The 25,342-nt window shown below is 57.8% G+C and overlaps 1 protein-coding gene across 2 annotated transcripts in view; it reads left to right on the top strand.

Moving 5' to 3' along the window:
* The window catches only part of TMEM200B (transmembrane protein 200B), a 28,637-nt gene extending 5,153 nt beyond the window's left edge, over positions 1-23,484 (top strand). Inside the window, exons 1-2 of one of the 2 annotated variants that reach the window (XM_054802452.1) lie at positions 14,153-14,407; positions 21,807-23,484. In XM_054802452.1, coding sequence (XP_054658427.1) covers positions 21,830-23,149 — 1,320 coding nt within the window. In that variant the 5' untranslated portion in view covers positions 14,153-14,407; positions 21,807-21,829 and the 3' untranslated portion in view covers positions 23,150-23,484. Of the gene's footprint in view, positions 1-14,152; positions 14,408-21,806 lie in introns of those variants that run through there. The other variant, XM_054802453.1, reaches the window with a different exon arrangement.
* The last annotated feature ends 1,858 nt before the right edge of the window (positions 23,485-25,342 follow it).

The following is a 25,342-nucleotide window of genomic DNA, read 5'->3' as shown; positions in this document are numbered from 1 at the left end:
AGGCAGCTTTGTTTAACAGTAAAATTGATAAATTACTGGAAGGGATAAAGAAAACAAAGTCTTCTGTTGATCCCACAGGGTAAGACCTGCTGTGGCAGAGAGATTCTGCAAATAGCAAACCGTTTTTACCTTCCGTTACCCTCATCACACTCTTCCGCTCTCGGGCAGAAGCCAAACAGCTTTGGACCGTGAGGGACCATCGTGTGTTGCCCTTGCCTGGTTTCAAGGGAAGAGCATCATCCAGATGGGTGTAGACCCGGTAGCTACAACACAGAGCATCAACCGCTCGGCTTGAGGGCAAGTGAGGACAAGAACTCCAGCCTGAGCCCGTCTCCACCGCACACGAGTGCTGTCTGCTTTCATCCCTTCTCCCCGGGCACGCGAAGGAGAGCGGGAAATAAGATGGGACAGGATCTATGCGATCTGGTGTGGTCCAGAGATATGCAGGGCAATGTCAGAAGTACGATTCGTTTCAACTGGCATCAGCTGAACATCTCAGCTCCTGCGTTGGTCAAGGGAGAAGAAAGCAGCATCTGTGGAAACAAGTGAATCCCCCTTCTCTTACACAGCTATTTTGGGATCGGATGTGTGGAAATGCCGACTTTTCCCCTTAACTCTTGGGAGAGCCCAGAGAAAGGCTGAATTTCCGACGACTGAGGTCAGACGTGGTGAATCCCTGCAGGCAAGATGTACGGGACGCTTTCAGTAGTATTTATTGCATGTGTTGGTACAATAACACGGCAGGAGTTTTCTCCTCTCCTCTTCCCTTATGCCTGCCTGTGCAGGCTCCCAGAGTGTGATTAACCTAGAAAAGCTCCTTGCAATACTCAGCAAGTGCTGGGTAACTTTTGGAAACCATCAGCCAGGAAATATCAGCACCTGGAGGGGTTGGAAATGCGGACGCGTGGCTCGGGTGGTCCCAGAGACGAGGTGCGTCGGAGCCCTTTCCTCAAAGGGCAAGGAGGGTCAAGAAATTCGCTGCTGAGTAATTCCATAGCTGGAAAAATTCAATAGCTGCACGTGAGATCGTGAAATAATCCCAAAAGAATGAAACGAAACCTCACCCTGATACCCCTATGGGAGCTCGGCTTCAGCAGGACTCATAAAACCACCACTTGAGCCCTTGGCAGAGCGTTAATTATTTTCCTGCCTATTAGAGCCACGTGTGTAATTGCTCCAGCGCCCGTTAGCAGGGTTAGCGAATTACTCTCCCCAATGGCTCCTTTTTTCCCTGTTTTTCATCTAGGCACAGTCGCTTGGAGACCGGATCTGAGTCTTCTACAAAACCCATTGCTCATCAGATGATTCCCTTTCCCCTGGACCGCTGAGAGTGAACCCGCTTTGTGGCATCGAGATGCCAAAGGAGCTTGCACTGTTGCCTTGGGACAGCTCCTGCGTTTGTGAGCCTATTCGTTTCCTTCTTCTCCAGAAAATCATCCCAAATTTCGTATGATTTCTAGGAAGATTAAGCAGCACATAGAGGAAAGCAGCTCAGTTCCCTCTCTGTACAGGATCGTTTCTTCCCAGGAATTGCTTCTCTCTGGGTGAGACGTGAGACTGGGCTGTTCTTCGGTTGCTGTTTAATTAGTTCCTAAGTTCTCCTAGTGCAAGTGTGGATCTACATAAATTAATGATAACAATCTCTATAAGCACCTTTGGAAGGAGCGGAGCTTCGTAAGGTCCCTGCCTCATGGTACGGACTCCCCACCTTCCCTTTGGACCTGCACATCTGCTCTCCTCCCTCTTTCTTGCCTTTTTTTACCCTGTTTTTAGCTCCTAGTCCTCACTTCTGGCTATCCATGTCTGGGTCGGGATCTCCAGCCAAGTACCCCATGGCAAGGGGGATGGGAATAAATGGCTCGTGGGTGGCTCGGACAGCTCGTGGGTGGCTCTGCCCCCCTGAAAAAAGAAAGATGCTGCTTTTATTTTTTTTTTGACTGCAGCCCCCAGAGATGCTCTAACAACTGAGCTTGACTCCTTGACAGGTTTCAGCTAATAATCACACTCAAATGTGCCTGCAAATATAATCAGTGGTGAAATGCGCAGATATAATCATGCCGGGGAAGAGAAGAGGTGCCATTTAGCAGCTCTAGAAAAGCCTGCAAAGAATCAGCTTTCTTCAGACTATCGGTCCTTGGGGAACGATAGCACATGCAATATTCAGTGGGACAAGGAAAGCAACATGGAAAGAGCCATAAATATCTCTAGGAAAAATATCACTGATGGAGATTACGAAGCTGAGGAGGATCAGAGGTCTGGAGAGCCTCCTCCAGAGCCACCGTGCCTTGAGACCTTCATTGACTGCCCTCCAGCCCGTGCTTACAGTGGGAGAAACCCACGGTGCTTCCCCCCCCATCACGATGGTGTTTCGGGCACCAGGAAGGTTTCTGAGCCCCAAAATCTTTGCGGGGAGCAGAGGAGGCTGGAGGGGCAGCCTGTGCACGTTGCCGTGCTGCTGGCCGGAGGAGCCCGGCACAGACCTGATCTCATTACGGTATTTTCCATAGCATTACAACACTGACATAATTATTACAGGATTTTCCATTAGCCAGACCGTAACTGAAAACTTGCTGGGGGAAATAGTGTCAGGTTCCCTAAATGAAAGATTTACTCCCAAAAAAACCCCTGGGTTCTGGCTGTTCCTGCTCATTCCATCCTGGGTCCCTTTGCTGGTGTCTCCTCCCTTGCTCAGTCGTTAGGTGGCCATAAAACATCTTCATTTCTGAACTCAGCATGGCTTAATCCTCTCTGGAGAGATTATAGCCAACGTTTTTCACGGTTGTCGTTGCCTTTGCACTGAGGGCTGATGGACTGTGACCATCTCAGGACTCGCGCTGGGCTGCAACGACCCACCGGGGTTACGGATATATGTAGGCACGTATGGATTGGGATGGGTTGTAGGAGACTCGGTGTTTTCTAGGTAAAACTTCTCAGCAAAGCACGGTAACTGGTGTCACTTCACCTCCTGAATTTCTATCCCTGCATCCAGCCTCCTCACCTCTGCTCCGTGCTGTTGGCCAAGCTGCCGAGTCCTTTCCAGCGAGGGTCTTGGAGAGGAGGAAGAAAACTCGCCCGATGCCAAGAAACTCCAGCCAAGGGCTTTGAAGCTTGCCGAGGTCCCGCGGCAAGAAATAAAACCTTGCAGTGGAAAGGGCTGGGCTGGTTTAATTGCAAACAGCGTTACTGGCTTTGCTTGTAAAATGACTACACGCGCTGCCTGTCCCAAGCAAGCCGGAGCTCACAGCGGCTGCTCCCCGGCTCTGGAGAAGCAGCTTTTGGATGTTTGTCCCCAAGAGCCAAAGCACACGATGGAGCAGGGAAAGGCTGAGCCGTCCTTTCGTCGGGAGTGTCTTTCGGTAAAGGCGCGTTGTGCCGCAAACCCTGCCCCGGCAAAGGTGCTCTGCGGGGGGGGGAGGCAGGTTGGCTTTGCGCGCCAGTTCGTTAGCATATGGGCTTGATTACGCACAAAGGAGGGCAGGAGGCTGGCAGGGGAGAGAGTGTGTGCGCTCGTGTGTGTGTGTGTGTGTGCACGGTGCAAACTATTCCGGTTGCCGCAAGCGGTAATGGTTGCCATATGGAGCCGCGCACTGAGGATGCAGGGATGCAGAGCCTAATTCTCACGGCGGGTTTAAGCTGCAAAATGTAATTCGTGGGCACCTCTTCCGCGATATGTGCCAGCCTGGGACGCTGGCAGAGCAGCCGTTTGGGTGCTGCTCACGCAATGGGTGTGTAACCCATGTCCTGACGCCTCGTGTTTTGGGGTTTTTTTGCCCCATCTCCCAGCGCGCAGCGTGGGGCAGGGGACACCGAGATGTCTTCTTGTTTTGTAGTTAGGTTGCACATTTGTACCCAACCCTTGGCCTTGCAGGAGGCTGGGGGTGGTGCCGAATTCTGGATTTCCACTATTTCTCCAGGCAGGAGAGTGTGAGATAAATGGGCATCTGCTGGCGCATCTCGGCTGCCAGGAGCTTTGAGCCTCTTCTAGCTTCTCCTCACAAACCCTCTCCCATGCCACAGCGGGCAATGCGCTCCGTGCTGACCTTACCATCTCCCCGCTGGGGACCAGGGGAGCCCGGAGAAGGGGGACGGGAGTTTTTTCCAGCTGAGGATGGCAATCACACCCCAAAGGGTCACACAGCTCGGCTATAACCGGGGCGGGGGGATGCCCTGCACCCCACAGGCAAACTGCAGAGCTGGGTGGTTCAGCCATGGCCCCACGACACGCAAGGTTTATTTAACCCCCAGTCAGATGTTGTTGTTCCGTTTGTTTCTGAGTGATCTGTGTCAGGGCTGAGCCTTTGGGTGGAAATTTCTAAGCTGCCCCGCAAGAGGTGGCTGGAGAGGCACCAGCTCCCGACGTACAGCGACATCGAGGAGGCTGAGGTTGGCGCTGGAGGAGAGGTAGAGCAGAGAGAGCTCACTATAGAGAAGATGAAAGAGAGCAGCATTCATCCATCACTTTTTTTTCCCCTTCTTTCTTATTTTTAAGGTGAAAACGCATTTGCTGCAAAAATTCTGACTTCAATCTTAATTGCAGTCTTTAGCAGGGAAATAGTCTGGGGCAGCGGGCTCGCTGCTGGAGGGTGATTCACCACTTCGGTGGCCTAAACCTGCTTATTTCTAGGTCGTTTAGAACCCGTGCATCACCGGCAGCACCCTCCTGCACAGAGAGGGCTCAGGCAGTGAGAACACGGCGGGACAGCCTGGTTCCACAAGCGCAATCGGCTCCCGGATGCCGCAGAGCATCAGCACCACGAGAGAGGTCCCACCTCCTCATCCTGCCCTGCTTCCGCAGCCGTGGTGACCTCTGCGCCCCCGCGCAGGGAGACACCTCGCAGTGTCGGCTCCGGAAATGTCCTACTTTATCCCCGAGCTCATCGCCTGTCCCCAGAGCCCTCTTGCTCTGGCATTTTTACCTGGGTAAGCTCCAGCCGTCGGTTCCATTTATCTGGGCTGCATTACGCGGCTGGCAGGTCGCGTTATTCCTTAAGTGCGCGTAGTTCTTCCGAAATTCATCTTCTTCCCGGTGACGTGCAGCAGTTCCCACGGGCTGGTAGTAGTGAAATTTTGCAGCATCCCAGTGGTTCCCAGTGACCTTCCCCAGCAGCCGGTGGTCAGCGCCGTGGGATGCTGAAACTCCCGCATCGTGCTTTTTCCTGGTAAATAGGGAAAAGCGGGATTACGGCTTCACCGTTTGGGCTTTTTCTTGTGTCCCAACAGCTGTGGATCTGCCTATTGTTAGCTAGAAAATAGAATGCTAATAGATATCTCAACTGAGGTCAAAGTACAGTTCCTCATTACATTGGCGGGGACGGGGACACAATTAAAAGCTTTCCATTCTGCCAATAATAATCGACCAAGTGCATTTATTAGCCAGGACAGCTCTATTTCTGGTTAGCATCAGTGAGTAGCAAGATGGCATTAATGGTGAAGCGACCCGCGTCAGGACTTCTGAGCTGGAGTAAAAAGTGAGATTTCCAGAGGATGTGTAGCAGGTTGAGGAGAGGGAATGGAAACTGGGATTTTTGTATCCCAGGACCCGTAGGGCATCAGCAAAGTGGAGCTGGGAGCTGCACCGGGTACCAGCCGGGAGCCGCAGCCAGAACTGCACTGCTATCGGCTCCCAGCGCTCGGAAATGGGGATCCCCAGACTCATTGCTCCTCATCCCCTCTGCCCCTGGCTCATCCTGCTGCCACTTCCAGTGCTCAGCATCCAGCCCTGCTCCCCGGGACTGGGACGCTCCCCAGCACCAGCCCGGGGCTGGGGCAGATGCCTCCAGCTTTCCCGCAAGGCAGGAGAAGACATCAAAGGCACCAAACCCCTGACGAGTCCATGTCCCGCCTCAGCCCCTCTGCCCCCCCCGTTTGCATCATGGAAAATAATGTCCGTGGGCCTCCAGCCCAGCCGCTGGCTCCGCTCCACGGAGCCGCTCAGCTCCCTCACGCCCAGGCCGGTTGAGATGCAAACGCGAGTTCCTCCTCTGTCCGGGAAGGGACATTTTTTCTCCTCCCTCCCCTGGTGCTGCATCTCTTCCCCTCTCCGGGAATAATTGTAGCTGCTCGGGACACGCCAAGGAAAGCCAGCAAAAGAAACCTCTGCCTCTTCCTCCTTCCTTCCTTCTTATCCACCAGCCAGAACCAATTAAACCCGCAGAAGCTCAACTCTTCCCTGTTTCCCTTTTAATTTCAGACCCCCTGGAAAGAGGAGACACGATAAAATGCAAGATTAAATGCCTAATACCTAGGATTTGAGATTACCGAGGTCAGGCTGGACGGTTGGAGACAGAAGGATGTGTCTGGTTAACGGGAGGGTTGAACCGATGATGCCTCCCCGCATCTTCTCGCCCATCTGCGGCATGGAAAGGGCTGGGCGAGCGTGACACCCCTGCCCAGATCCAGCCCGGAGACATTCAGAAATGAAAGGCTTTGCTCGCCGATGTTCAGAAACCCCTTGCGGGGGGGGAGGGGGGTGTCTGCGCAGGGCTGGGGGGTGAGGTCCAAAATCCAAGTCTCCTGGGTTTATCGGTAAGGGCATTGAAGAGCCCCCGTCATAAACCAAACATACGTCAGCTTGGTCTCCCCTCCGCTTCTCGCTCCATACCAGAGGGTTTCAGGCTTTGATGGCTGGAAAGATGCTGCTGATTTATTCATGGCCACTTCCCACCCATTAGCGTTAATAGCTCTTGTAGCTCCCGTCTGTCTGTGGAGCCCACTCCTGTCCCTGCCCGGCCTTTGCTGGGAAGGTCAAGTACGGCGAGATGCTGGAGCCCAGATAATTTCCTGGAGACAGCCATTGTGCCGGGCTTCCATCCTCAGCGTCTGACCTTTCCGACGGGGAAGGAGAAGGATGCCAGCAGCTGTCCCCTCTCTGTTTCTCTTCCTCTCCATCCTCTCACTCAAGAGAAGAAAATTGCAAAGATGAAATCGTGGCGAGCCGGTCTGCCTTCCTCCCAGCTGCTTGCTGGCCGCGCCATATGGCAAACACGCTCTGCTCTGGCTCGGTTTTGTGGAAATGTGCCCTCTGGGTGGAAGTGTGCCCTCTGGGTGGAAGTGTGCCCTTTAGGTGAATCCCAGCCCTGTGTAAACCCCGCGGTGGTTGATCTTAATGAGGCCACCGCAATGCCTCCCACTGAGCAGCTGGGGGGGGGCCCAGGACCCTCCCAGGGCTGGGAAAATCAAGTGTCTGGGATGAACCTCCACGTCTGAGCACCCAAAAGGTGCCGTTCAGTGCCTGAGTGCTCCAGCCCTTCAGTTCCCTCTCAGCTTCAAACCCATCGCCCTGCTCTGGCCCTGCACCTTCCACCCCACGTCTGTTTAATGTGACCGCCATCCCCTTTAAACGCGACCAGCGCGCGGCTCCAGCCCTGCTGCCAGGCTGGTGGCCCTGGGGACCAGGCTAGGAAGGATTTGGGGGGGAGGGGGAGGCCCGTGCTGCAGGTCTGGGCTGGAAAATCCCCTGCCGAGACCCCTGGCCGAGGCGCGCGGGGGGCTGCCCTGCCGGGAGCATCGCAGCGAGATGCGTGGGAGCTTTTCTCATCCTCCCAAGCCCTGGAAAGTGAGAGATGCTCTTTGCGCGCGGCAGCTCTGTGCCTGCGAAGCGATGTGAGTGGGGGGATCCGAATCTGTCGAGGAAAGGACTGCAGAGGACGAGCTTCTATCCAGGGATGAAGCCGAATATCCCAAATCAAGAAAGTTTTGTGTCTGAGCGTCAGGTTGGGCTCCCCTCCTTTTCCAAGGGATCTTGCCCAAGCCCTCCCCCCTTCCTGAGGTTTCCGCTCCCTACCTGCGCCCTGGGATGTTATCTGAAGCAGGGACACGGATAAATGCAACAACGTGCAAGAGCTGCTGGGACGCAGCTGATGGGTGAAGGAGCAGATAAATGTGTTAGTGCTGAGACGCTGCTCAGGCTCCTGCTCCTGCCTGGCCTGCGGTAACTACCTTTAACGTACAGGAAAAGGCTGCAGCCAGTGCATTGGGTGATTTTTTTAATTCTTTTTTTTTTTTTTAAATTACAAATCCTTTAGAGGTTTGATAGCAGAACCAGAGCTTTCCCTGGGCTGCCTGGGGAGCTGGTGCTCAGACACCATTTAAGTGAGCAGCTATCCCCTCCACTGTGGGGATATTCCCCGTATTTGGGAAGTGCAGGGCTCAGTTATCTTAATTGCCAATAATACCTGTTTAATGCGGTGACCTAAGGTGTGTCCTCAGCTTGGGGACGAGGCGGGTGAGGGGACATTTTCCTCCGGTGGCTGCCCAAACACCTGAGCCCCGTGGTTTTCCTCCTGTGACGGACTGGAGATGCTCGGCTTCTGCATCAGCAAAACAAATCTGGACCCTTTTGGGAAGGGGACATTCGGCACAGGACGGCTCCGTGTCCTGCCGGGGGAAACAAGGAGAGGGGACATTGCCAGACCCTGTTGGTGTCACCTCTCCCCCTGCCATGCCGGCACAGCAAGCTGCTAATGAAGACGTGGTGCTAACGAGGGTGTGATTTACTAAGGGAGGGGACAAACAAGCGATGGGAGGCGTGGAGGGGTTGGGGATGCGGATCCCAACCTCGGTCGAGGGTTGTGCGGAGGATGATGCTTTCCCGGTGCGGTGCATCCCTTCGGAGCGCCGATGCCTTAAGGGCTTCTGCGGCTGCAGACGTCATCCCATCGATCACGTTCGTTAGCTGCTGATCAAGCACTTCTCTGTCAGTTTGAGTTCTCCCCATCCGAGCTTGTTCACGAGCTCCTACAGCAATGAGTTCGGCAATTCAATTAAACGGGGTCTGAAAGCGCGTTTCTCTCCGTCTACGTCAAAATTTGGCCCAACCTGCCCCAATTCCTGTCCTGCCCCTGCCCGCTCCGGCAAAGCAAGAGAGGGTTGAAAATACAAATTACCTTCCCCGAGAGCCACGTGGAGCTGGCAACATTATGGCTCGTTTTGAAATGAAAAGGCAATCTCAGAACATTGCATTTCTGTGAACTATCCCATCCCAGCTTTAGCTGGAGCACTTCAGCTTTTATTTTTGTTACTTCAACATTAGCAAACACTAACGCTTCGTAATTTAGACCACAACCGAAATGACAAACCGAAACATTTTGCTGTGGGAACCTCTCTGAAATCTGGGGAAGAGCTAGAAGGAGAAGCCTTTTGGTGCATTTTGGGAGAATCCTTCCTAGACGGTCCCCTCCTCCCACCAGGACTCGGACCTTCATCCCTTGTGTGACCAAGCGAGCGAAGCGATGGCCAGGTGCAGCTACTCCAGAGCAAGAAACCCTTCTCCTGAACGCTTCTGGCTGTTTAAATTTGGGCACTGACCCCCCCCGCCCAGCCCGAGCCATCCGCCAAGGTGGTGGGGATGTACACGACGGGAGCGAGCACCTTCCCTCTGTGCCGTTCGTAACACACGGTACGTATTCTGCTTTAAAGAGACACCGGGTGAAATTAAAACCAGCTTCAATGCAGATTTCCTCCCTCAGCTTGCGCTAACGCTGCGTCGTCGGAGCTGGAAATTCAGTGGCCAAGTGGCTTCTGGCTAGTGCTGGTCATGGGTCTGCAGCGTCTCGCTCCTCCTCCTCCTCTCCCTGAGCAGCTGCTGGAGCATCAGGAATGTAAATGCAGCAGGCGATGGTATCGTCCCAAATATTTTCTGTCGCGCACGGGTATGTTCCTGTGGACTTTCAGTTGCATAAAACTTCACAGAGCTGCGTTTCGGCCTGAAGTCATCAGCTTGATGTTCCCTTCGACTGGAAAATGTTTCTTTTTGGTTGGTCGTACGGAAGGAAGAGTTCTTTACGCGGAGCTCTGCAATCCGTGAGCCCGGTCAGGCGAGGAGGAATTGCTTTACATGGCAGTGGAGGAGAGATCCCATAAATCAGATCCCACCTTGTCTCCTGTACAAGTACTGCTGGGTAGAGAATAAAGTACAGCATTGTAGAGTCCAGTACGACATCTGCAATCCAGGAAAAGTTTGCGAACCAGGATTATAAATCACAGGAAAGAGAAGAGGCATTTAACTTAAAGCTTTGGCAATATATTAAAACTCGTTCATTTTGTAAATTTGGTTAACTCGTATTACTCTGGGAAAATATGCAGGTTTTTCTTCTCTGTGGAGAAGGGTGACATTTCCAGAACTCAGGTCTTCAGGCTTTTCCAAGTTCTTATTGAAAAGCCAGAGCTAATTACTTTTCCAGGGACATAAAGATAATGACTCCACATTTACAGAACATAATTAATAACAAGTCTGTTTATATTTACAGTCGCTTTGCTTACCACTGAAACGGGGCCACCTCCGAAGCAGCCTACGGAGCTTTTTATCCCATGGCGCTGGGAATCTGGCTCTGTCGTTATTTCCAGGCGTGATACCAAAAAAAAAAAAAAAAAATCTCTGAAAGCGACTTTGGGAAGATGCTAGCTCATCCCCCCACTCCTAATGCCTTGCCTAAATCTCTTTCCCTGCCTGCCCTGCCTTCAGTGGATGGGGGGAATGGTTTTGGGGTTTTTTTTCCCCCCCTTCTCTCTGCAGGAACCTGGTGAATATTGGGGAAGCTGCTACAGCATCTCCCGTTGGACGGAAGGTGGATGGAGGGCAGATAAAAGCCCTCGTGCCCTACAAGTGTCGGCTGCCAGCAGCCGGGGAGGGGGTGGTGGTCTGACTCCTCAGCCGGAGATTGCTTCCAGCCCCAAAGCCTTCTGTCTCTTCCCAGCGCGAGGAGCGTGTGGCCGCAGGCCGAGGATGCAGCAGCGAGCAAGAGCCGTCGCGAGGCTTTGTTAACCTCCGCAGCTGACTTGGCGGTGGGAATACATCGCGTCCCTGCTCTGTGCCTCAGTTTCCCCGTTACTGGGGAAGGGAGAGGGACCGTCTGCTTCGTACCTTGTACTTCTTCACAGCTGCGGCCTCGGGGCTGAGCAGAGCTGCCCCGTCCCATCCCCACCGCTCCAAGTGCCCCCTTCCCCAGGGCGGCACCGCCGACCCCAGCCGAAAGCGGACGAGCCCCTGCACTAAGGATCCACATCCCTCAGCCAGAAGGGACCCTGCTAGCCAGAAACCTCACTGCCAAGCCCTGCCTCCTCCCCAAATATCTCTCGGGGTCGTAACCCCACTCTGGCAGGCAGCGTTCCCCTCCCCATCACCTCTGGTACAGGTTGGCAGATGCCTCTGCCAGATCGGAGACATCGCGGAGGCTCCTCTCTCCCCTCCCTGCTAATGGGGAAGGCTCCGCAGCCTCGGCGAGCCGGTGCCAAATCCCGCTCCAACAGCTGTATGTTCTCCAGCATGAGTCATCCCCACCCCGAGCTTTCAGCCTCTCCATAACAACATTCCTTCTCTCTGATCTCAGATCCTGGCTGTGATCACTCGCTGTCTAGTTCTCCTTCTCCTTCCTCCATCCACATGCTTCCTCCCGTCCAGGCTCCGTCCCCAGCGAAGGCAGCCGAGAGCAGAGGAGGCTTTGCCAGGATCACCGGAGCTTGAAACAAGGTGGATTCAGCTCCCCTCCCTCCCCCAAAATCAAGAGGAGGTGCCCAATTACCACAAGATTAATTTTTTCTCTCTGAAGAGAGACAATGACGTCGATTCTTTTTTCACATCGTTTTTTCTTGTTCCTCCCCATCCAAGATGTGTCTGTAAGAGCAACCACTGCCCACCCTCTCCCAGAGCATCGGGGAAAGTGCTCTTTGGTCCTGCACATCTCCCGTCCCGCCATGAGCTCTGCTCCTGAGCCTCCTCCCCGAGCCCCTTCCCCTCTCTCCCTGCTGTCACTTTTGTCCCCAGTGGGTTCTTCTCTCCTCTTCCCTCTATCTGAAAGGACACAGCGACTGCAACAACCGCCTCCCCCTCAGTGAGCAGGGTACCACACAAAGGCTGGAAGAGCCAGGCTGAGCTCTGCCTCCTCTGCAGGAGCTCGTCCCCTGCACAGTCCAGCTTTAACCCCTGGAGAAGTGCAGGCAGCTGCCCTCTCCTCTGCGCTGCCTCCAACGTCTTTTATCACGCTAACGGTAGACCCGCGGGGAGAACAACCCACTCGGGGCATCGCCGGCCGACCTGCAATGGGAAAACTGCTTTTGAGCAGGCTCCTGCGTAGGGGTGGGCAGTGCCTGAGCGTGACGGCCCCCCCTGCCAGCTCCGTGCTGCCAGATCCCTTCCCTGCCTGCACCGCCGAAAGCGCTGACCCTCGCTCCTAAAGCTGCCGGGCGCTGAGCTCTCGTCGCTTCCCCCTCCGGCTCTTTGGCCGGCTCCACCTGGCACAGGTACAGCTTCTGAATAGAAATCAAATTTTACTCAAAAGCATTAATTTCTTCTGGATCGTGGAGTGCCCAGATGGTCTCCAGTGGTAGCAAAGGGAGACCTTGAACATGTCACTTGAACAGAACGAAAAGCCAAATATCATTCCTCCCCAGGCAGTTGCGTTTGTTGGCTTGCCTGGATGGCCAGGATGAGCGAGACATCGCTCCGGTCCAGCAGTGCAGCTGGCACCTTGAGCCCGCAGCTAGAATCCCTCGCCTTTCCCCAGCGCTCACTGCTCGAGAAGCTCCAAAGTTTCCCAAATTCTGCTTTAATGGAGCGTGGCAGAGGGTCGGGGGAAGATGACACCGTGCAGCATCTCTGCAGCGTAACTCAGAGTGGGGATTTTATTTCTCTCATCACTGACTTACTAGATGATGCTCCCCTGCCAGAAACGGGTGAGGAACTCATCATCCTGCGCCCCATTTCTGAGTTTTACCCCTAAAAACCTGCCATAAAGCCAGATGACCAGATTCTGCATTTACTTATGGACCATGGGGTGCTGGTGGCAAAAAGTCACATGAGAAATTGCAGAGTTGTGTTTTGTGGCTCCCTGGGGAGAGCAGGGGTCTGGTTTGATGCTCTGAGATTTACCACAGCTATGGGGAAGAGGGGGAATGCAAGCTCGGTACCTTTTTAATTAAAGGCTGATAAACAGCCTCTCTGCGTGCAAAACATCCGTGGCTCAGGGGTGTAATGAAGCCAAATCTCCTCGGCACTTACCAGTGTGTTGTGGTGGTGGTGTGTGAGCATGCTGGTGGAAGTTAGGGTCGGTTGTTTCCATTGTTTTGTGATGTGCCACCAGTGGTTACAGCTGTGGGACGCTGCCGGCTGCCCCATGGATGGGGACGCAGGGATGGGGATGCGGGGATGGGGATGTGGGGATGGGGACACAGGGATGGGGATGCAGGGATGGGGATGTGGGGATGGGGACGCAGGGATGGGGATGCGGGGATGGGGATGTGGGGATGGGGACGCAGGGATGGGGACGCAGGGATGGAGACACAGGGATGGGGACGCAGGGATGGGAACGCAGGGATGGAGACACAGGGATGGGGACGTGGGGATGGGGATGGGGATGCGGGGATGCAGTGCCATGATCCTTGGGGCTGAGGGGGGAGGTCTGTGCGTGTCTTTTTGGCAAGTTCAGAGGAAGAAAAGCAAAGCGCTGTGCTTAAAGCTGGCTCCTTGCACAAGCTCTCCTCTGTGCCTGCCCGGAGGAGAAAGTGCCTCCGGAACCTGCTTTAAACACTGCCGGGGGGGGGGGCTGCATCAAACGCCTCTGCTGCCAGAGTTAACTTCGGGTAATGCTTTTAACCCGACTGCCAAACTCTCCTCTGCTTTCCCAGCTGAGAGGGGCCAACTACTACCACCCCAGTCCCAGGGCAGGCTGGGCTGGCTGGGAGAAATGGGATGTGCTGGTGCACGGCAGGCGGCGGGGCTGGGGGGGCTGTGCCGTGGGGGTGGGGGCTCACCCTGCGCCGCACTCTGAGCATCCCCTCGGCAACGGGGCGGGGGGTCCCATCCTGCGCAGGGGGCTGGCAAAGGCAGAGGGGGGTGCCGAGGGGCGGAGGGAGCCATCCCTACCCGGCTGCTGCCCCGGGGGCCCGGCCGGGCTCCAGCCCCGCTCGGCGGCAGGAAAATCCCCATCGAGCCCCGCAAAGCGATCGCAACTTTCCCACGGCCGGGAAACGGCTGCCGGCCCCGCCGGAGCCCGCAGCCCCGGGGCGAGACACACGACACACACACGGACAGGGGGGTCCCGGCCCCCCCCGCTCCCCGCCATCCCCGCGCTCCGCCCCCCCGCGGGGCCGCGGCCGGGGCCGATCGGGGCGGGGACCCGGGGCCGGGCGGAACCCCCCCCCCCAACCACCACCCGCCCAGGCGTCCCGGCGGCGGCGAGCTGGGAGCTGGGAAGCGGGAACCGGGAGCTGGGAACCGGGAGCTGGGAAGCGGGAACCGGGAACCGGCCGCCCCGCTGCCTCCCGCCGCTCCATGGCCCCGGCCGCGGTGGCGGAGCCCAACGCCCGCTGCCCCCGGGGGACCGGGACCGGCCCCAGCCCCAGCCCCGGCCCCGGCCCCGGCCCCGGCCCCGGCCCCGGCCCCGGCGGGAGGCGCCCGGCTCGGCGGCCGCGGGTGAGTGCGGGATGGGGCGGGGGGGGGGGGGAGGCGGCCGGGAGGGGAACGGAGCCGCGGAAGGGGGGGTGGGCACCCACGCGGGGACACGGGGACACGGCCACGGCACCGGGCGCACGCACTCGCATCACCCCCCCACCCCACCCCCGGCACGCCGACCCCGCGGGAGGATGCACAGAGGGCACCCACGGACACGGGGCACCCACGGACACAAACGCCAAGCACGCGCAGGCAAACGCAGAGGCACGAGCACACGGACCCACGCACGTAGCCCGCATACACGCGCTTTGCACGCACACGCTGACATGCAGGCGTGCACAGATGTGCACGCACGCTCGTGTGCAAGCCCACGCACGGACACACGCACACCCTCACACGGCCAGAAATGGGGATGGGGGGCGGGGGGGGGAACCTGGGAAGGAGCCGGGTGTCGTATCCAAATCCCAGCACTTTTCGCAGTTCCCCGCATCTCCTCGCAGAGGGTTGGGGCGAGGAGCGGTCACGCAGCTAATCCCCGCGCAGGATTTGATGTAGCCACTCGAGAGAGGAGAAGTGGGTGGAAATTATCCCGGTAGCTCCCGGAGTTTGGGATCGGGAGGGCCTTTCGGCACGAGGGGCTCGGCTTTACGGCTTGGAGTGGGGGGGGGGAACAACCTCAGCCAGACCCACGGCCCCCGTCTCGCTTCCAGGTGGGTTTCCATTCCCGTTCACGAAATCGGGGAGACGGGGCTTTTGCAGGGTGAATAGTAGGGGAGACGGGAGGTTGACGATGCCGGAGGGAAGAGTAATCCCAGCTGGGAATACGTCTGGGAACTTCACTGCTTGCAGGCAGAGTGGGATGTGGGCGCCTGGGGTGGGAGCGGATGGGTTCTGTGTGTTTGTACCCACTGGAGAACTTGGGCCGTGCCTGGGAGCAGGGAGGACTTGGCAGCCCCCCGGAGTCCCCTCTCTCCCTCCCTCCCTCCCTCCCTGCACGCTGGCAGGGATTTTTCAAAGGAGCAGCAGGGAAGGTGCCAAATTCAGAAAGAGTTTGGTCCTAATTCCCTGGAAATCCCAGCCTACGGATTTCCCCCCCGCTCCCCGTTCCTTTTCTCTTGGCCGTGAGGATTTGCAAGGTGCTTGGCCACAGCCCGCATCCCCAGGTGCCCTGCCGCCCTGCACCGCTTCCCGGAGGCAGGAATTCTCCCAGGAAATCCCCCTGAGCTCCCCACTCCTCCTCCCCCTCCAAGCAAGCAAAAAGCTGCCATTAGAAACCCGCTCTCCGTTTAAATTTAGATGCCTGCATTATCCTGAAGTTGGATTTATTAATTATTTGCATCTGGTTCATATCAAAAAAAGTTGAGCAATGCAGATGTCCTGATTTTGGCATCAGCTTGGAGGAGAAACACAAAATTTGCCAGCGTTTCTATTGTCTCGTTAAACAATGGCCTGTCAGAAGCGGCTGGGAATTACGATCCCCTTCGCAGGGGTCTGACATGAGTTAAGCATCCATCCAACTTGTGTGATCTCCTCGCTATGGGTGACCGCGGCTCATTTCCCAGCCGTAGAGATTAGTCTAATTAGCAGAGCAAATCTGGGTAAGGCAAGCTCTTGTAATTAGTAATCAGTTGGATGTTTCCACGCACTTTCTTTGCCTAAGGGGTAGGAAGGAGTTCAGCGGATGGCCCCGTTTTGGGAGCAGGGAGGACTTTGGAGAAGTCAAGGTGAACGGGACCGGTGGCGCTGGTGGGACTGGTGGCTCTCCCCGCTCCCAGGCGTTGCTGGATCCCGTTTGCCCATCAGGACCTTCTCGCTCGGGGTAGCCCATCAAACGCGGGGTGGAAAGCAAAGGCACAGACCCGTCCACGTCCCCAAACCACCCCAGCACCGTCTTTCCCCGTCGCCTGCTGTCCTGGATCGTATTCCGAGTGACAGTGGTGGCTCCTGGCTGCTCTCTGGGATGTGTGACCTGAAGATGGGAAGCCAGCAAGATGCTTCTCCGCAGCTTGGCCAGGCGGGGAGGTGATGTCTCCATCAGCAAGTGCTTAGCGGAGGCGGTTCTGTGTTAGCACCCCGTCCTTCGTCTGGGGAAACCGAGGTCTCCGCTGCTGCAGGAAAGGTGAAAATTACATCCCAAGCCCCGTTAAAACCAGGCGTGAGACCCTCAGCCCGGGACCAGAAGGTGGTTCCCGCTGGGAAGGGCGATAATCCTTCCCGCACCACAATCGTTAGCGTTACTGGGCTTATGCGAAAGCTTCTACGAGGGAATTTAATTAATTATGATTGATTAACGGGTACCCCCAGCCGAAGCTGGAGAGACAGATTTTGTCACCACGTTGGGGACATGCATTCGCTGGGGTCACGGCAGGGGGCTTTACCCCTGGGGACCCAGCCCAGAGGAGGCTTTGCAGCTTCGGGCTGGGAGCTGCTGGTGGGTGCTGGTAACCAGGGAGGGAGCCAGAAAGATGCCCCGTGGCTTTTTATCTTGGTTTTTGTTGGTTTTTTGTTTTTTTTTCTCTCTGGACACCTTTAATGTATAGCCAAAGGGGGAAATTTGAAGTGGCCTGAGAAAAATAAGAAAGGAGGAGGCACCACGTGGGTGAGGACGTGGGGCCTCAAAAACCACCTCGAGCATCCAAGACGGTGGTTGCACCACGCGCCAGGACTGCCGCTGCTCCCCCGCCGGCTTCGTCTCTCCTCCAGCCGGGATGGGAGGCGAGACGGGGAGCGGGGAGCTGGCACCTGGGAGCTGAGCCGTGCGATCCCCTCCCTGCCCCGTGCCGGGGGCGGCGTTGGAGGTTAGGCTGAAAAAGGGAGTTATTTTTAAGCGTCTCATCTCGGCGCAGACTGTCATTACCATTCTCCGTACCTTCCCTGGTGGGTGGGGAAGCCAGGGAGGGCTCTCGCAGCACAGCTCGGCACATCCTCGTACCCGTAAGGTCTCGGCTGCCTGGGGCCCCCTTTCCCTGCGGAGGGGGGATTTGGGGGAGCTCAGCCACCACGGGCTTTGGCATCTCGGGAGTTTACAAGCCATCGAAACTGGATTTAATTTTTTTTTTTTTTCCAGCATGTGGCTGTCGGGTGTGCTGCGGGCTCCTTGCCCTGGCTCCTCGGGAGGAGGATGCTTCGGGTGAGCCGCAGAGCAGCTGTAAAGACCCCGTCCCCAGCGAGGCTGCGCCGAGCCCTGGGAACGTCTCTGTGCGGTGGCAGGGGCTCCCTGGGGGGCTTGGATGAGGCGGAGGGGGCCACGCTGTGCCCCGGCGCTTTGGGGGCCTCGCCCATCACCGCGGCCTTTAAACACGCTGCGGGCTTCGCTGGCTGATTTGGCAATGAATTTCAAAATCAGTTTCTTCCTAAAGTCAGGAGGAGCGGCTTTAAAGCAATATTTTCGCAAGAGAAAAGGAAAAACGAGGGGCTTTCTGTTTGTCGGGCATCTCTTGAGTGCTCGTTGCAGCCTGAGCTGCTCCCCGGGCCAGCTCCTCGGGGGGATGCGCTGCAGGCGTGACGTGCAGAAGACCCACAGGATGGGATCCTGGGCGCAGGATGGGATCCTGGGTGCAGGATGGGATCCTGGGTGCAGGATGGGACCGTGTCCCGAGGATGGGCAACGCGGCCCGGAGCAGGGCAGGACGGCAGCGATGGGAACGCTCTCCCTGGGGAGATGCTGGGTTTTTAAATCCCTGCGGGTGCGGTGTCCGGAGTCCGTCCGGTGCCGAAGCCCTTTCCAGGTGTTATCCTGGAAAGATAACCGGCAAGGGGGATAAATCTCCAAGGGGAAGGCAGCTGCCCTCAGCGTTGCCTGCACTTAGCCCTTTTCCATAAGGTGTTTTTGCAGCTCTCCAGCACATCACCGAGCTGGCTGGCCGCTGGCTGGCATCTCCTGCGACATGGCACCGGGGGGGGGGCACTGCCAGGCACCAGCGCAGCCCCTCATCCCGCAGCCGGAGGGAGATTTTGAGGATGAATCTGGTTTTTAATAGCCTGTGGCATGCTGCAAATTCCAGCTGGCAGCGTGGGGATGGCAGGGGCAGAGCATCCCCGGGGCACCCAAGGGATGCGGGAACCCGCCTGCAAGAGGGACCCTTCCCAAATTCTTCTCTACCCCCGGTCCGGCTCCACTGTTGTCGGCCGCGTTGGGATTTAGTGTCAAATTTTAGGAGCGTCTGTCTGCGAAGGCGGCGGGAGAGGATTGGGGTGGGAGGGTGGAGCCAGCAATATGCCTCCGTGATGGGGGGGATTAGAGAAATATTTGCGTTTATTTTAATGCCAGGCTTATTGCGGGGATTGGAAGCTTAACTCCGAACCCGGCAGCAGAGCATCCCTCAGCTTGCTCCCTAACGCTAACGACATTTACGTTTCTATACTCTTGTTCTTCCCCACTGGGAAGAGAAACCTCCAAACTGGAGGCATCGTGTCCCGGTGAACCACGGCTGCTTCCAGGCTGGAGGGAACTGCCTGGGGGTCACCGCCTGTCCCCCCCCCGCCCCCACCGAGGGACCGGGCTGTCCCCCCCCGCCCCGGCAGCACCCATGGGACCCCCGGCCCTGCCCTCCAGCTGAGCTGTGTCTAGCACCGCTGCTCCAGCACTGAATTAATCCATTCGCGTGAGTGTCAGCGTCTGCGAGTTGCAGAATCGGATGGCAACGCTGGGTTTTATTTTTTTTTTTTTTTTTTTTTTTTTTTTAAAGAGCTTATATAACCTTGGAGATTCTATTAATAAAAGTAATGGTTTTGAACTCTGGGAACAACCAGCCCCGACGATGAGCAATTAAATGCTCTGACTTCGGAAAGCAGGCAACTATCGGGCAGCGGCGCTCGGGGCAGGAACGGTGGCAGGGGGCTGGGGAGGGGGCGAGGGGGGTTCCCTGCCTGGACGCAGCTCGCCGGCATCTGCCCATCCCTCCTGCCCCGTATCTCCATCCCTGTGCCCGGGGAGAGGGAGAGGAGGGGGCAGCGGGGTTGTTTCAGCCCCCCCCCCCCCGCCCCCGGGTCTGGACCCCGCGGATGCAGGGTGGCTGGACACCCTCTGGCCCTCTGCACCCGTTTTTAAGCACCCCAGCTCCCGCGGTTTAACCCCGGGCCGTATCCAGTACAAAAGCGTGGGACCGGCAGCCCGGCACAGCGCGGGTGAACATCACCCGGACCCAGCGCAGCCTGGCTGGGACGCGGGGGATGCTGGGGGGTCCCCGATGCAGCTCCGCGGGGGCTCGGGGGGTTAAAGGAGGTAACGGCGGAATTGGGTGTAACGAGGCACGGCTGAGGCTCGGGGCCAGAAATAGGAGGTGGGTGGTGGGTGGTGGGTGTCCAGGGTGACTCTGGGGGGCCGTGAGCCCTGGGGGGGTTCGTATCCCCCCTCCCCGCAGATGGTATCGAAGAGCCTTTGCTCCGCTCTTGCAGTTTAGGGCGGGGGGGGGTTGCTTTTTACTTTATTTAATCCCTAAGTAGCCAGCAAGGCGTTTAAAGGGGTTGGTAGAAATTGAAGAGCAGTTGAATCTAAGACGGTAATTAGAGAAAGCTGGGACATAACCTACATCAGGGCATTCGGAAGCAAAAAGAGTCCCACAGTCTCTGGGACGTGTTCAAGTGCCCGGTTGTTTCCCTTTAATACCAAAATATTTAAAACCTCTTTTTTTTCCATTCAGGGTGACCGTCGCATTCGGTTTATTGTGTGTTTCCCGCTTCGCAATGCGGGATTACCGGCTTGTTTCGCAGAAAGCTTTATACCCCGCTCAGCAGCGGGCCGTGGGTTTGGGTTGTTTTGTTTGGGACTTTATTTTTTATTTTATTTCTTTTTTTTTTCCTTTAAATCTCCCTTATTCAAATTGTCACAGCTTGACAGCCTTGTGCCAGGAACATGCTGTCATCCTGAAACTCATATCTTTAATTCCTTCCCTCTGATGCTAATAACACCTTAAGATGATTAAGACTGGAAAAAAAAAAAAACCCCTTAGTATCTTATTTTTCTGCTGTCGGTGATGCTGGTTGCTGGCTCTCAGCGCTTCATTCATCTTAGGGAGTAAAATCAGAGCGGTCACCCTCCTCCTGCCGCCCACGCCGGGGTGTTTCTCCTCCTTTTTACTTTCTGGCTTTTAATTGCCGAATATCGATGTCGCCGGGCTGCCGCGCTATCCGAACGCTTTCCTTTTGCGATTTAAGATGCAGCGGCGCAGCGAGCCCCGTCCCGCAGCATCCCTTGGCTGGGGGCCACCCTGCAGTGATGCTCGCTCATGCCGGTGGCACGTCCCCGGCCCCCGTTTGGGAACAGCCCGGGCAGCGTTCCCGCGCCGGCTCCGGCAGTGCCAGGAGACGCGGGCGAGGGCACGGACACACCGTCCTGTGCGTTATTTTTTTTTTTTTTTTTTTTTTAAAGATGTTTTGGGTCTGGGACATGCTCAGAGCGTGGTTTAGTTTCCCCGTATCGCTGGGTACCACTTACCCCGTGCGCTACGGTGCCAGCCCAGCTGATGCTTCCCTGCCGGGCTGGTCACCAGTTGGTTTTGGCAGCAGCTTTCACACCTTCTGGCTTGTCTAGGAGACAAGGTACTGGGAAAAAGGAAATCCTGTGGCCTCTGGAACGCCCCAGCAATCCCTGGAGGTGGAGCTTTATTTCGGTGCGTGCTAGGGCAGGAGCCCATGCGTGCGCTGAGACAGCAGCAGGTCGGGAAAAGAGCCCCTTTCGGCTCAAACCCTGTGTGGGTGCTGGGCTGGTGGGTCCCGCGGGCCGATGGGCGGCTCGAGGGCAATGGGACGTTGGAGTAGGTTTTTGGGTTGTGTTTGGATAGCGAGCAGAGCAAACCGGGCAGCTGCGTCGGCTTGCAGGCCCCGTGCGGTGTGGCGTCGTCAGACCTCTGGTTTGGGTTTTTCACGTGCGCTCGTGCCTCAGTTTCCCAACTGGGCAAATAAACGTCCCCTTCCCTCGTGGCCGTCGAGCCAAGCTGGCTGGTGCCGCCCTTTTGCGGGTGTCGTAGGACTTGGTGACCCAGGACATCACGCAGGTGATTTTGCCCCCCCCAGGGCCAGCGATGTCTCCGTGCTGGTGCAGCACGTGGCACAGCGGGGTCCCAGCCATCCTCGCTGCCCCGCACGACCCCGGGGGTTCAGGGATATGAGTTCTGAGGCTTTGGCAGCGCGGTGGGGGGGAGCCCCTTAGCCATCCCACCGCTGTCAAGGGGGGAGAGAGAAATAACTAGACAAAAGTAGGCAGGAGAAGGAGAAGAACAAAGCTGCTGGTCCCCGATGTGTTCCGGCCTGTGGGCTCAGTGTCCCCCAGCTCCTGGTGTCCCTGTGCCCCCCATGTTCCTGGTGTCCCCATGTTCCTGGTGTCCCTGTGCCCCCATGGTCCCAGCCTCCCGGGCACGCAGACCCCCAGACCCATCAAGTGATGCCTCTTCTCCCCCTTTTTCTCCTCCTCACCCCGCAGGAAGAGCGGCCAAGCCGGAGACGATGACTGCCAAGAGCGCCGAAACCAACGGACCCATGCGGGAGCCGGAGGCGGGGGGGACCAAGCCACAGGTGCCCCCTGCCCCGCCACGGCGCCGGGGACGCAGGCTGCGGCGTAAGTCACCGCCCGAGGTGCCGGTGAAAGGGCAGCTCCGCATGCGCTCGCCGTCAGGAGCCTTCGTCATGGTGGGCATCTCAGTGGTCCTGGTGGGCATGACCATCGCCGTGGTGGGCTACTGGCCCCACCGGGGACCCGGGGGCACCGGGGCCGGCGCGGGGAATGCCAGCGTCGTGGGGGACATGAGGAGGGAGGTGGCTGCCGGGCGCCACGTGCCCCACAGCGAGAAGCTCAAGCTGATCGGCCCCGTCATCATGGGCATCGGGCTCTTCATCTTCATCTGCGCCAACACCATGCTGTACGAGAACAGGGACATGGAGACCCGCAGGCTGATGCAGAAGGGGCTCTACTCCATGGCGGCGGGTCTCCCTGAGGCGACCGGCCCCGAGGATGGGTGCTGCCAGCGCGGGGACGGCCAGCCCGTCCCCAAGGCCAATGCCGAGTGCGTGGAGGGCTGCTACCAGGTGGATCTCTCCCGCCAGCCCTGCCCCGGCCCCTGCAGCAAGTGGTCCGACTGCTACGGTCCCAACAGGCTCCAGACCATGGCCGAGTTCCTCCAGCACCCGGCGGCATCCCCCGCCGCCTCCCTCCTCAGCCTCCGCTCAGGCGCCTCTGCCGAGGCCAACCTCGGCCTCTCCTGCCGCGCCGGAGCCGAGTCCCTGCTCTCCTCGGCTGTCGGTGCCTTGGCGTTGCCCGTCATCAAGCTCAACAACCGCTTGCTGGACGCGGCAGCGCGGGGGGCCGGCGAGAGGGCAGAGGTGGGCCCCGCCAAGCCCCCCCCCGAAGCACTGCGGCTCTCCCAGGCTCCGCTCTCTGGTGTCGGCAGCATCACGCCCCGTGGCCAGGACCGCGGCAGTGGTGGTGGCGGTGGCGGTGGTGGCCATGTCATCATCAACGTGGATGGCGGCTGCCCCGGCGCGGAGCCGGCAGCGGTGGAGCTCAGCCCCGATGCGCAGCTGCACACCCCAGGACACTCCAAGTCCCTGGACCTCGGCCAGCCGGGGGTGCTGCTGGTGGCCCCCATCAAGGACCGTAAGAACCGGAGCTGGCCCCGGCTGGACCACGTCAGCCTGGTGGGTTACGCCAAACTGGAAAGCACTGGCGAGTCCTCGGACCGGCTGCTGGAGCCCAGCGAGCCCCTGAGCCGGGGTGAGCCCCGACCCAGCTCCTGGGCGGTGGGGATGGACCGTGGGGAGCGGGTCTGACTTCCCCATGCCCCTCGGGGATCGTGACGTCGCTGTCCCTCATCCTGGCCCCCGGTGCCCACCAGCGACCCCAAACCCCCGCATCCAGGCGGTGTTTTTAAGCGGATGCCAAGAGGGAGGCCCCGACCTGCTGCTCCTGGGGGAGGACTCGCCAGGGTGGGATGTCCTCTCCTCTCCTGGCTGCCTCCCGACGGCTTCCCGGTGGATGCCCTTGGCCTTACCAGCCCTTCTCCTGGTGGCTTTTCCAGAGGAGCCCTTGCTTTGAGAGCCAACACAAACTGCGGGATGAGGACGCGGGGGCAGGCAAAGCCCCGCCGGCGCCTGCAGCACTTTATTTCAGCGAGGGGGGGGGGGGCGGGGGGGGGGGATGATTTGGGGGTTGGTGTCCCCTTGCCAAACCTCAGCCCACCAGGAAATTTGCTTGGCCGGAACACGTAAGTCCGACGGGGCCATTAAATATTATCTCGATGCCGTGCGGTCCCACCTCGCCTCATCATCTTCCCTGTGAGATGCTCGGGGTGGGCAGCGTGTCTTGCTGCCCCCACCCACGCTCAGCTGGAGAGAGTAAGGATGCTCTGTAACTGCTGAATATTTGCAGGATAAGCTGATAAGCTTAAGGTTTGGGATTGTTTGGGGTTTTTTTTTTTTGCAGAGTAGGGATGCAAAAAGTGCCCGGGGGAGCTACAGGCAGCGAGGGAGGTGCTGCTGCCCACCCTGTGCAGGCAGCTGCAAAATTAAAACGGAATTTGTTGGGATACGGCGGTTCCCAAAGCCCGTCTGCAGGTCGGGGTTTATTTGGGCTGTTTTCTGAGGGGTGGAGTATGCGGGTAGCGGGAGGATGTGGGTAGTGGGAGGGATGCGCTGGGGCAGAGAGGTAGGGGTGAGCATTGGTTCTGGTTTTGCCGGGCTCCGTTGGGTGCCAACACCTTTTTTTGGTGCCCTTCGGCTGCGGAACAGGCGCTGTGTGGGATGAGATCGGAGAGCCAGCCTCGGTGCTGGGGCGGTGCGATCCCCGGAGAGAAGGTAGCACAGAAACAAAACCCTCCAAAAAACCCATCGCAGCAGGAAGATGCTGTAGGAAAATGTGGCTAAAATGAGAAATGAAGTAGAGAAATGGGTTCGCTGCGGTGGGTGAGGATGTGCTGCGGGATGCAGCTCGCATCCCATCTTGGGTGATGGCTCCAGGCTCAGCGGCCCGGAGAAGGGAAGCGTCGGCAGCTCGTTTCCTTGCAAACGAGCAATTTTTGCTCCAGCAATTCTTTCCCCATCCTTTCCCAGGGCCTTTGCCATGTTTTCCCCCCACGGAAGGCGTGGGCTGGTCACCACTTTGGTGCTCAGCCCCCATCCCTGTTGATTCCCACGTGGCTGCGGTGGGGTGAAGCCCACCCGGGATGGGGATGGGTCCCACGGGCTGTGGCACGGCCACGAGGCAGCAACGGTGGGGCCAGGTTAAAATAAATGGGAACTGGCGGAATATCCTGCACCTTTGTATTTGTAAGGCGGGGACTGGAGCGTCCCGGCTGTGCCACCCGCTCGTGCGAACACCGCGACGAACCGCCGCCGGGCTGTCCTCCCTTGGCCCTGGGAGGATGACGCCAGGGTTTGACCCAGTCCTTCTCCCCCGCAAAAAAACCCAAACCCAACTTTTTTTTAACACCGAGTCCATCTCTGCTTCTGGCGGAGACCTGGGAGCCGTGGGGGGGGGTGTGGGTGGGCACCCACGGCCGGTGGGCGCTGAGTCTCGGGCGGCTGCCGAGGGCACCGAGGTGGGAGCATCCCCACAGCCCCCCGTGGTGAGGTACCACTTGGGCAGACGGCTGCATCTTTCCAAACCATCTTTTTGCTCTTTGCCTGTTTCTTTTCCCCCATCTCTGGGGAGATAGCACCTACCAAAAAAGCAGAGAAGGATTATTTTTTTTTTAATTTTTTTTTTTTTTTAGCAGCAGCTTTGCCTTGCCGAAGCATCCGACACCAGCATCTTGCCAGGCACCCGAGGGCCGCCCCTCACCCTGCCCTCCCCGTCCACCCAGAAGTAAACGGTGCCCCTCGTGCCCCCGTCGCTGCCCCGATCCTGTTCCCCGGTCAGAAACACCCCGTCCACCCGCCGCAGCTCTGTCTGCCGGTGCGGGGGGCTCATCCCAGCCCATCCCGCTCCCCCCAGCTCTCGGGCAGGAGGAGCCCCGGGATGCTGCA

This window comes from Grus americana, chromosome 23 (genome assembly GCF_028858705.1).
Source record: "Grus americana isolate bGruAme1 chromosome 23, bGruAme1.mat, whole genome shotgun sequence".
Lineage (NCBI taxonomy): Eukaryota > Metazoa > Chordata > Aves > Gruiformes > Gruidae > Grus > Grus americana.
Note: the sequence above shows the minus strand (reverse complement) of the source record. Positions and strands in the feature narration are given on the sequence as shown.